The sequence below is a fragment of the Cynara cardunculus genome, assembly GCF_001531365.2.
Source record: "Cynara cardunculus var. scolymus isolate 2C chromosome LG 9, CcrdV1, whole genome shotgun sequence".
Classification (NCBI taxonomy): Eukaryota; Viridiplantae; Streptophyta; class Magnoliopsida; order Asterales; family Asteraceae; genus Cynara; species Cynara cardunculus.
This window is the reverse complement of record NC_037536.1, coordinates 13,464,851-13,476,574: the sequence shown is the minus strand read 5'-3', so window position 1 is coordinate 13,476,574 and position 11,724 is coordinate 13,464,851. Positions and strand designations below refer to the sequence as shown.

Genomic DNA, 11,724 nt, shown 5'->3' with positions numbered 1-11,724 from the left:
TTATTTGGAGATTAGGTTGAAAACATGATGGGCTATCTTTTGGGTATCCATAGCAGTTCCATAGAGGCCTCTTCTTGCAAGCCCAACACAAAAAAGCCCATTTTCTCCTTTCCAATGGTTTGGATACTTGGGCTTTGCTAACCCATCTTCATTTAAAAGAAAATCATCTCCCTGTATATTTCAATCCAAATATTTATCAGTTTCATATTTATATTTTTAATTTTTACATATAATAATATAAATCCATTTATATAAAATAAATTAACCTTGATGATATTTTATCTTAAACGGGTTAAAAATAAAAACAGATAGCTACACATAAAAACCGGTTATTCGGGTACTTAAATGTTTAAAATTTTACATCTTAGGTACCCAAAATAGGAATCAAGTTAAAGTACGTTGTTTTTAGATAAACTAAAAGGAAAAAGAATGTTACCTGAAGCCATAAATGGGTTGATCTTTTGAACCCCGTAGCAAACAGAATCACATCAAATTGGTAACTTTTCCCGTTCTCAAATACAACTTCATTTCCACCTCCTTTTATGTTCTTTAACCTCGGTAACACCTGTTTCCGTTTTAAAAATCAGTATCATCTTTTTGTGTAACAAAAAACGTACAAGTTATGTTAAAAGTCGGGAAAACCAGACCTGTATCTCACCAGACTTGATCTTTTTTACTGTGCCAACATCAATGACCGGGTACTTACCATCTCTTACTTTCAAAAGAAACGGACCTTCTCTGGGCCTTTGAATCCCGTATTTTGTCAGGTCTCCATACACTATCTTGTTAACCAATATCAAGAACGAGTCCACCAAATGCGAAGGCATAATCGTCAATGACATCAATCCAAGATTTGTCGACCATCTTGATAGTATATGCATCTGCAACACCGACATATACAACATTAACTAACTATTACTGTATATAATTTGGCAACAGGAAAACTGCATATTGAAACTGTTATTGTATAAAATTTGGCAGCATCAATTAACTATTACTGAGATTTTATTAAAACGTGACTTGTATTAGTCTGACTCAAAGGGAATCGTTGAATTGATGGCGTACCAAACAAAAGTCCATCGTGGATAACCAATTTTTTGTAATGTTGCATTTATAGGTGACAAATAGGTGGACCAAACGGGTCAGATAATAAGTTAAAACATATATGGTTGGTCGTGCTAAATTACCGACATATTTTTTTTGTGGGGGTTTCCATTCATACCCCCTCATTCATACAGACATGTTGTTACTTCTTATCTCACTCACATACCCCTGTAGCAGGAGGTAGAGATGGCCAAAAATCGGTCTCGGGCCGGGCCTTAACCAGTTACGGCCGGTCCTAATCACGACAAAAACCGCCCATAACCGGTCCCTCTATAACCGGTCCCGGTCCCGATGAAAAAAACCGGTCAAGCTTTCCCATAACCGGTTAAGCCGGCCGGTCCCGGTTCCGGTCCCATAACCGGTTACGGCCGGTCCTTTGAAAAAAAAATATTTTTTATTTTTTTGGTAATTAATAAATTTATGATATGTTATTAATATCTTTGAAATATGTTATTTTTAATATGTTTTATTATAAATACGTTTTGTTATATATTATATATATACGTTTAATTTTATAGATACGTTTTATTATATACATTTAAGAATACACTTTAAAAATACGGTTTAATTTTATAAATACGTTTTGTTATATACGTTTAATTTTATAAATACGTTTTGTTATATACATTTAATAATACACTTTATAAATACGTTTTGACTTTTTGCGTTGACCGGGCCGGGCCGGGCCCATAACCGGTTTCGTAACCGGTTCCGGTCCAATATTTTCTAAAAAACAATAACAGGTTCGTAACCGCCGGTCCATAACCGGTTACCATCGGTCCCGGTCGGTTACGGTCATGAGCCGGGCTCGGTTCCGGGCCTCCGTCAGTTACGGGCCGGGCCGATTACGTTTGGCCATCTCTAGCAGGAGGTATGAATATAATTCACCTTTTTTTTTATTAATCAGAACAGTAAATACTTTAAAAACCTGAAAATCAACTATTTCTTGAATTTTTAATGATGAAATCATCATTATTTAAACACCCCCCCACACACACACACACACATATATATATATATATATATATAGAGAGAGAGAGAGAGAGTGAGAGAGAGAGAGAGAGAAAGAATTGTTATTGTATAATATTTATGCAACATAACACTACACAGTATAATTGTGCCTTTCCAACACATTGATATAGAATTTTATGATAACATAACTTGTATTTGCATAACTTAAAAGGCATTGTTAATTTTTTGTTTCCCTGATACAGACATGTGTATTTGAATATTGGTATTAAATCAGTTAGAAACGACAAATAGGAAGGTCAGACAGGTTAAACAATAAGTAAAAATGGATTTGGTTGCAAGAGTTAATATGGTAAATATAATCACAAAACCTGTATATTAAAAGACAAATTGTATGAAAAAATAACGTACTTTAAATTGATTTCTATTTTGGGTGATGTACTTTCAGAACTTACATTTTTGTACCTAAGATGTAAAGTTTTAAACATTTAAGTACCCGGGTAATCGGTTAATACCATGCTGATGTGACGAGTGATGCGTTATCCAACTTAGTATTATTTGTTATTCAACCCAATTTCATCTCATCACTCGCCATATCAGTATGGTAACCGGTTAATGCTTCCACGAGTTATTCGGATGATTAAATATTACAATTTTACATCTTAGGTACCAAAATGAAAGTTTTGAAAATACGTTATCCAAAATAGAAATAAAGTTAAAATATATTACTTTTATATGAAAATTAGAAATAAACATACAAATAATCATCAATTGTTATAAAAAAACCATTTTAAGGATCTATATTGAAAAAAAATTAATCAAAAAACAAATATATTAAGAAATCATATATGAAATATATTTTATTTTTTAATGAAAATAAATTAATCAGTAATTTTTTTAAATTTATTTTTATTTAAAAAGTCACTGATAAAATATTTTTTATTTTAATTAAAATAAATTTCATCAATAATAATTTTTTAAAAAAATTATTATTTTTTTAATTTGAAAAATTACTAACAGAATATTTTTTATTTTAATTAAAATAAATTTCATCAATAATAATTTTTAAATGTAAGTATTTTTTTAAATAAATGTTTATAAACTTAATCGTTTAAAATATGTAAGTCCATTAATTCTTTTTTCCAGATTTTTTCTATTATTTTACGACATTAACAAGTTTTATAGGTCATAAGAATGTATCTAACAAGTTTTAGAAAGTCGAAGGAGTTATTTAACAAGTTTTGAAATGTCTAAAAACTTATTTGTTCTAAAAAATTGTCTAAGAATTTAATTATTCCAAACGCTAAAGTCAATTGGGATTTTTTAGACTTTTCCATTAAAGAAATTACATAGGAAACGAGATCTTTTGAATAAGTAATTTAGGGAAAATTGCATTAAAATGTAACCAACTTTCACCTAATTCCTATTTTGGGGAACTAACTTTTAAAATCGTCATTTTAGAGAACCAACTTGCACCTGATTCCTATTTTGGGGAACCAACTTGTAAAATAATTATAGAAAAATAATTAAAATTCGTTTTTTTCCAAAAATTAATGCAATAAAATCTATTTTTCATTTCAAATCTCGTTTTTTTAATTCAGATATCAAATTGAACATTTAAAAAAAAATTCAAATTACCACAATAAAAATTGTTTTTTACTAATGCAAAAAAAATCAATTTAATAGAAAAAAATTAATTGATGCAATAAAAAACAATTTTTATTGTGGTAATTTGGATTTTTTTAAAAATGTTCAATTTGATATCTGAATTAAAAAAACGAGATTTGAAATGAAAAATAGATTTTATTGCATTAAATTTTGGAAAAAACGAATTTTAATTATTTTTCTATAATTATTTTGCAAGTTGGTTCGCAAAATAGGAATCAGATGCAAGTTAGTTCTCCAAAATAACGATTTTGAAAGTTGATTCCCCAAAATAGGAATCAGATGCAAGTTGGTTCCCCGAAATGACGATTTTGAAAGTTGGTTCCCCAAAATAGGAATTAGGTGAAAGATGATTTCATTTTTGTGCAATTTTCCCAGTAATTTAATACTAATATCGATATATATTTTTTTTAAATTTATATTTCATTTAAAAATAAAACATTATCGCTTTTTCCAAAAATCACATAAAATCGTATTATATGACCGAGAACATGAATAAAATAAAAAATTAAAATCGAGATATATATCTTAATGCATCGTACAAATACCATTCCGGTTGTAATAATATAGTTAATGTTAGAATCGTAAAAATGGAGCAGTTGTTTATATTTTTATAAATGGAAAAATAATAATAAAATATAAATGAAAAAGCTTGTAGTTACCGGACTTCGGACAACAATGGAGGTTTTCGCACCGTGGTTCGATAGATCAAATGCAATTTCCATGCCGGAATTCCCAGCTCCGACGACCAAAACCTTCTTATTCTCATATCGTTCGCCGGATTTATACTCCGTCGAATGAATAACTTCACCTTTAAACTCACTCAACCCATCCACCGCCGGTATAAACACATCACTGGTTTCTCCGGTGGCCACCACCAAAAACTTCCCCTCATACCACCGAACTCCGCCCTCCTCCTCCGCACACCGGCCACCAACTATCTCCGCCTCCACCTTCCATTTCTTTCGATCTTCATCGTACTTCGCAAACTTTACAAAGTTATGGAACATTGGATTAATCTTGAAATGAGATGCGTAATCGTCTAAGTATTTTAAGAAATCTTTTATGGGGACGTACGCCGGAAAGTTCGGCGGAAAAGGCATGTGAGGAAGCTGACAGAATTGCTTGGTTAAGTGGAGGTGAAGGCGGTCGTATGATTTGTTGTTGAATATTGAAGCAATACAATCTTCTCTTTCGAGGATGACGTATGGAATTGAGAGGCGGTGGAGCGATGCGGCGGTGGAAAGGCCGGATGGGCCGGCGCCGACGATGATAACCACCGTTTCTGTAACGCCGGTGTTCATTTTTCGGCCGGCGATGGGAGGTCAATGTTGATGTGGGATCGATGTGTAGCAGCTAAGTATATATACATGATTCACTTCATACCAACTTGTTTCGTTTTCGTAAGACGAGTGTAATCATATTTTTAAAGGTAAAAAATTCAAAATAAAACATTTTCAAAGAAAAAACACTGTAAAGATATTTTCATAATATTTTACTGTAAAGTTTTATATGTAAAAATATGGTTTTATATAATCCCAAGTCTCTCTCTCTTTCCACACACACATATATAGAGGCTCATTTAAAAGAGAACTGATTAATTTATGGTAACCGTGAGATCCAATATGAATCATTCGTTTGAGATATTTAATGATATTTCTTAAATAAGTTAAAAGAGTAATATAATAATTATATATATATATATATATGAAATATTTTTATCAAGAAATAAATTAATTGAAACAATTTCATCATTTTAACAAATTTCATGAACCTATTTCATTAAAATAAACAATGAAATCAACGATTGTCGTGATTTGTACAAATGATTTGGTTGCAAAATATCCCTCCCATATATAGGGTTGGTTTCCAGTAAGAAGAAAAAAATTATTGTGAGAAACGTAAAAATAAATCTTCACTTTTGAATCAATCTTAATTAAATATGAAGACTAATGAGGTGCACCAACCCAATTTCATTTCATCACTCGCCACATCAACATAATAACCGGTTATCTGAGTACTTAAATGTTTAAAACATTACATCTTAGGTATTAAAATGAAAGTTTTAAAAATATGTTACATATAAACAACAATAAAGTTAAAATACGTTATCTTTTCATGCAATTTGTTAAGGAAAACTTAATGCAAATTTTTTTAATAATCAAGCAATTTGATGCATATTTTTTGTTGTTTAAATTGTGTTTTCCTTTAAAACTAGAAGTCTACAAAGTTTGACTTTTTAAACAAATTTAATAAATGTTCAAAAATATTGCAAAATAACAATAAATCTTAAAAAAACTAAGAATTTCATTTAAATTAAACAAATCAATGCTTCCTTTTTGCATTTTATACTTGAATATATTCAATGTTATTGCAAATAAACTCCTTCCTTTTTGTTTTTTTTATTTAATCTGAATATCCAATCCGTTATATGAGCCGATTAATTTTAGGATTACTATCCGTTTCGCAGGTAGCCTGAAGTCACCGCAAAACATTCGTGGTCACAAAGGGGATTTTTATTCATTCTTGGATTTGAACCTGGGACCTCCAGATATTTTTTGACCGTTGGAGCCAAACCAACCGGCACCATTCTTTTGGTATTTTGCATGTACTCTTTAACATTAATTTTAAACGATCCTTAGAAAGAGAAATTATTTATACGTTTTTACAAACCATTATGATCATCTTATAAAGTGTTGTTTTTGACAAACTATAGGGACCAGATTTGTAGTTTGCTCTTGTTTTTTTAATATAATAAAAGAGAATCTTGATTTGATGCTTTACACACAAACACACAGGGCTGTAAACGAACCGAACGAAGGCTTGTTCGTGTTCGTTCGTTTAACTTAACCGAACAAACGAACGAACACGAACGGTAAACGAACGAAAATAATTGTGTTCGTGTTCGTTCGTTTAGAAATCCGATGTGTTCGTGTTCGTTCGTTTAGAAATCCGATGTGTTCGTGTTCGTTCATGTTCGTTCGTTAACAAGCTAAACGAACGTAAACGAACGAACATAAACGAACAGTCTTAACGAACATAAACGAACATGCCTAAATGAACATAAACGAACAGTCTTAACGAACATAAACGAACATGCCTAAACGAACATAAACGAACATAAACGAACACCACTATTTGTCATTCAGTTAACTATTACACACCAATTGTCCATAGTTTTKAAAAAAACAAATCACAATTGTCATTGGAACAAAAAAAAAACAAATCACATTTGTGTAATCCATAATGATGTTTCTGCTTTTGATGTTTTGGCACATGGCCCAGCACTTTTAACAATGATGTTTGGCACATGGCCCAGATCTCCTATCAATCTGTTCTTGATTTCCAAGAATCAGATACCGAATGAAGCCATAGATCTAGAGATTAGGATGATGAGATTCGTGGTTCTTCTGTATACCGAATACGTTTTTCTTTCTTTTTGTTGAACCATGTAGCTCCAACCCCAGATACTGCCCTTCAAGTGTATACACTCATCTTGGTATCAGATCTTGTTTCGTGTGTAAAACTGTAAAATATGCCAAGACCTAACACACCAGGGAGAGGCCGAGAGGGAGAGCCGAAGAGGGAGTAGGGTTGTCGTCGTCGGACTGTCACCATCGCCGTGAGTCTGTCACCGTGGACCTGTCGTCGTGGACCTGTCGTCGTGAGCCTGTCGCCGTGAGTCTGTCGCCGTGGACCTGTCGTCGTGGACCTGTCGCCGTGAGCCAGTCGCCGTGGAGCGGTGGAGGTCCTGGAGGGAAAGAGTAGCAGCGCCGTGCGTGGAGGTCTTGGAGTTGGAGGAGAAAATGAGAAATGGAGAATCAGGAGATATCAATTACCATCCCTAATCAAAACCCTATTAAAAAGCCCAATATTAAAAAAGGCCTAAACCCTTTAAAAGCTCAATAATTAAAAAAGTTTTAAAATTTAAATTCAAATTAAATAAATAAAAATTATATATTAAAATTAATACGTAAACGAACGTAAACGAACATAAACGAACGTAAACGAACGAACATAAACGAACATAAACGAACGTAAACGAACGAACGTTCACGAACATAAATGAACGCACGTTAACGAACATAAATGAACGCACGTTCACGAACATAAATGAACGAACGAGACTCTTGTTCATGTTCGTTCGTTTAACTAAACGAACAAAATTTTTTGTTCATGTTCGTTCATTTATTAAATAAACGAACATAAACGAACTTCCCGCCGAACGGTTTACGAACGGTTCGCTGAACGTTCGGTTCGTTTACAGCCCTACAAACACACACACACACACATATATATATATATATATAATTTTTAAAACATCATAAAATAACAAAAAGTTTGGTAGCAAGATATTCTGAAATAGTTTTTTAATTGTTTACTGAATAATGTTATTAACTTGTCTGTTAAGTCAAAAATAGTACGTTTTAGACAATTGAATATTATATAAAGATAGTTGGTTACAGATTCTGCAAGATATAGAAAGAGAATCATTACTTTCTTAACACCTGGTATTATTCCTGCCCATGCCCCTTCCAAACCAACCATCCCTCCCTCCTAAAGAATGACTCGTAACCGAAGAGGACAAACAATCCGACCCCCATCATCACCTTAAACACTTTTTATCACCCAAACCCACAATCCATTGACACCAGTCTTGAAACGTCATCACCATCTCACAAGAAGAATCCAATTCATATCCCGTAAGCTACCCATCCCAATCCCCTATTGAAAATTGTTTAAGTTAATTTCCCGTTTAATCCATGCCCAAATATTTTATGTGAATCGGTCCCACCCGGAAAAATATATTCTGACACTCGGGAATTTTGTAACTCAAATGGGGTCGAAAAAAGAGAAAAATTATAGAGCAAGGCTACTCAAGATTGATTTAGTAAGAGTTAATTGACCTACGACCAAATGACAACAAAGCCTACAACTCGGCAACCTAGACTTAGAGGTTGTTTGTTTACCTCTTAATATTTTCATTACTAGACAACATCTGAATCGTTAAGAGACGATCTTGTTTGACAAATAAAATCTGTCTATTAATGGTTCTAAAACCATCTGAATGATATTGTATCATGGGCCTCCCTTAACCAGAGAGTGCCCTAATTTCATTGCAAACAATTACCAAACAATTATATTAATTGTTTAAAACTTTACATATTGAGTACCAAAATAGAATTTTTGAAAATACGTTACTCAAAATATGAATCAAGTTAAAGTACATTATTTTTTTTAATGAAATTTGCATTATGTTTTTAAATTCAAAATTAAGAAATTAGCAAAAATGACTAAAATACCCTTATCTCAACTGATCCTAAACCGAAATTAACAACCGTTAAACAGAAGAACCAAAAAATAAAATACTTATAATATAATTAATATTATAATATATATAATATAATTTATTTAAATATTTTAAATTTTAATTATAAGGGTACTCGCACAATACAACGAGATACATATCGATTTTGGTGTTTCGTTTTTTTGTCTTAGTCAATGTTATAATACCGTTTTATTGATTTTGAGAAAACGATAATATTTTTATTTTTGAATAAAATATAAATATGAAGATATCATAAAAAATTAAAACAAAATATTGATATTAGTACCATACTAACCATTTAAAATTTCTCCTTTTTTTGTGTACTTCTTTAATTTATTTTTTTTATTTTTAGTTTAATAATATAACATTTTATAAAGATAATAATTAACTATTCTGTTAGAACTCAATGATTATCCTAATTATATTTTAGATTTTTTATATTTAAAATGATATGTTTATTTTGTATTTGATTATGTTTATCTGCTATAGAGCTTTAATAAGTTGTACTTACGTACAATCTACTTGCAATTTTGAGTTTTAAGTAATATACATTAATAAACAGTACTTTATACATAAAAAATAATTTTTAAGAATTTTTATCAAATGTTTTATAATATAATATAGTGAAAATTTGAAACATGAATATAAAATGCTTTGGAAATATGAAGATAAAGAAAGTGTAATGAATGAGGGTGTATCGTTGAAAGCGTGACACGAAGAGAGATTAGACAGTGATAGTAACCAGTGAGATTCAACAGAAGGACAAGAATTATAGTAAACTACAAATTTGGTCCCTGTAGTTTGTTGTTTGTAACATTTTTTGGTTTTTACAGTTTTGAAATTACAAGATGCTCGTTATGGTATGTAAAAACGATCGAATTTGGTCTTTTTCTCTAATGACAGTTAAAAATATCCGTTAGATTAGGGATATTTTTGTTTTTTTAGATTTCATTTTACATTCTATTAAAAAATTAAAGAAATTCATACAACTATATATGTGGAGACTTGGGATCACATGAGACCAGTTTGTTTTCGTGAGACCACTTTTTACATTTGAAACTTTGTAGCAAAAACGTTGTGAATGTAACTTCACAGTGTTTTTGCTGTGAAGGTTTAACTTTTTTTTTAACTTTCACAGCGTTTTGGTGTGAAGTTTCAAATGTAAAAAAAGTGGTCTCACGGATCTCACAAAAACAGACTGGTCTCATATGAACCCAACCCTACATATATATAGAGTATATTTCAAATGCAACTATTTTCATTTGTACAACCAATGCAACCCAATCAATTGAGATATTTATGGAAATGATGAAAGTTCATTTATTATGATTTGAATATTTATGAAAGATAACTAGAGTTCATTAATTATAATCAATACTTTATATTAGGAAACAATCAAAACTTTTATGAAATCACATATTCATCAAATTAAATGGACGGTTGAGATTGAATTGTATTGGTTATACAAATGTAAAAGGGTTGTATAATAACTTTTATATATATATATATATATATCTATATATATATATATATCTATACACACACATGACCATCTTCTCCGGGACCAACTCTCATAACCAGCCTTATACACATTAACGGACCTTTGTATTTGGGTCGGGATCGGGATCGGTTACGGGATCACTATTTTGGGGAGGGACCGATTTAGGTCCGAACTGGCCCGACCCCGAACCGATTTTTGTTCACCTCTATTTGTGAGGAAGGAAGAATAGATAAAATTAGTGGGAGATAGGGACAGAAGAGATCGATGATGGTGGAGGTAAATGAGAGAGGCATAAATGAGGAAGACGGGTGCGGGAGACCGAGATGGTGACTTGTTGTGGGGCAGCCGTAGAGGGTGGTCGGTTGTAGAGGCGACAAAGATGGTGTGATCGATAATCCCTCTGACATTTGCAGATCTGTATATATACATAGGGGTAGGGTTTTTTTTTTTGTTAACCCAGTGTATGGTGTTAACTTTGTAAATCTATCACAACCATTCATTTTGTGAATCAATGGATGACAATTATGGACAATTTTGTAATAACTAATAATATAATACATCATCATCTAAGATGAACATACATGAACAAATATATTATTGAAAAAAAAAATCAAAAAGTTTGTAACTGTCCATTAATGACATTAATGTTCATATGAACATTAATCCACTATCATTAATAATAAAAAATATCCATTGTTATGAACATTAATATACACATGGACATCTCCCCTATATGAACATGAGTTCATTTATGAATAATGTGATTATGTTTATTAATATTTGAACAATGTTTACACATGTTCATAAAAATTCACTTTTTCATATATTAACAGAAAATGTTTACTTGTGATTTGTTCACTCAAATTAACAATTTCATCAAGATTAATTTTATTTAATGATAATACATTGTGTAATTTGAATAATTGATCATAATATCTACAATCAAGCAATTATTAAATTGTAACCGCTTATTAATTAATACAAAATGTAACTTGCGTGTATGTATAATTTACCTTTATGCCCTTCATCTCATAATCAATATTTTATTGAAACCTATCACGAACAATGAATCATATTGGTCCACTAGATTAACATAGTTAACACTAAAAACTGAGTTAACAAAAGAACCCAGTTCTCTCTCTTTGTGTAGGAGTTA

General features: G+C 31.3%; 1 protein-coding gene across 1 annotated transcript; it reads right to left on the bottom strand.

The window, feature by feature from the left end:
- On the bottom strand, positions 1-5,042 carry LOC112518705 (probable indole-3-pyruvate monooxygenase YUCCA10). The gene is made up of 4 exons (XM_025126494.1): positions 4,401-5,042; positions 648-881; positions 437-565; positions 1-171 (listed from the first exon to the last, which is right to left on the bottom strand). The coding sequence occupies exons 1-4, from the start codon at positions 5,040-5,042 to the stop codon at positions 1-3; spliced, it is 1,176 nt and encodes a 391-aa protein (XP_024982262.1).
- Between the last annotated feature and the right edge of the window lie 6,682 nt (positions 5,043-11,724).

Bases quoted from the DNA above. Each gene is read 5' to 3' on its own strand.
- LOC112518705 (XM_025126494.1), bottom strand. From the start codon at position 5,042: ATGAACACCGGCGTTACAGAAACGGTGGTTATCATCGTCGGCGCCGGC. The intron at 882-4,400 runs GTAACTACAAGC...TCGGTGTTGCAG, and splicing joins CCATTGTTGTCCGAAGTCCG to ATGCATATACTATCAAGATG. The intron at 172-436 runs GTAACATTCTTT...TGAAATATACAG, and splicing joins CAACCCATTTATGGCTTCAG to GGAGATGATTTTCTTTTAAA.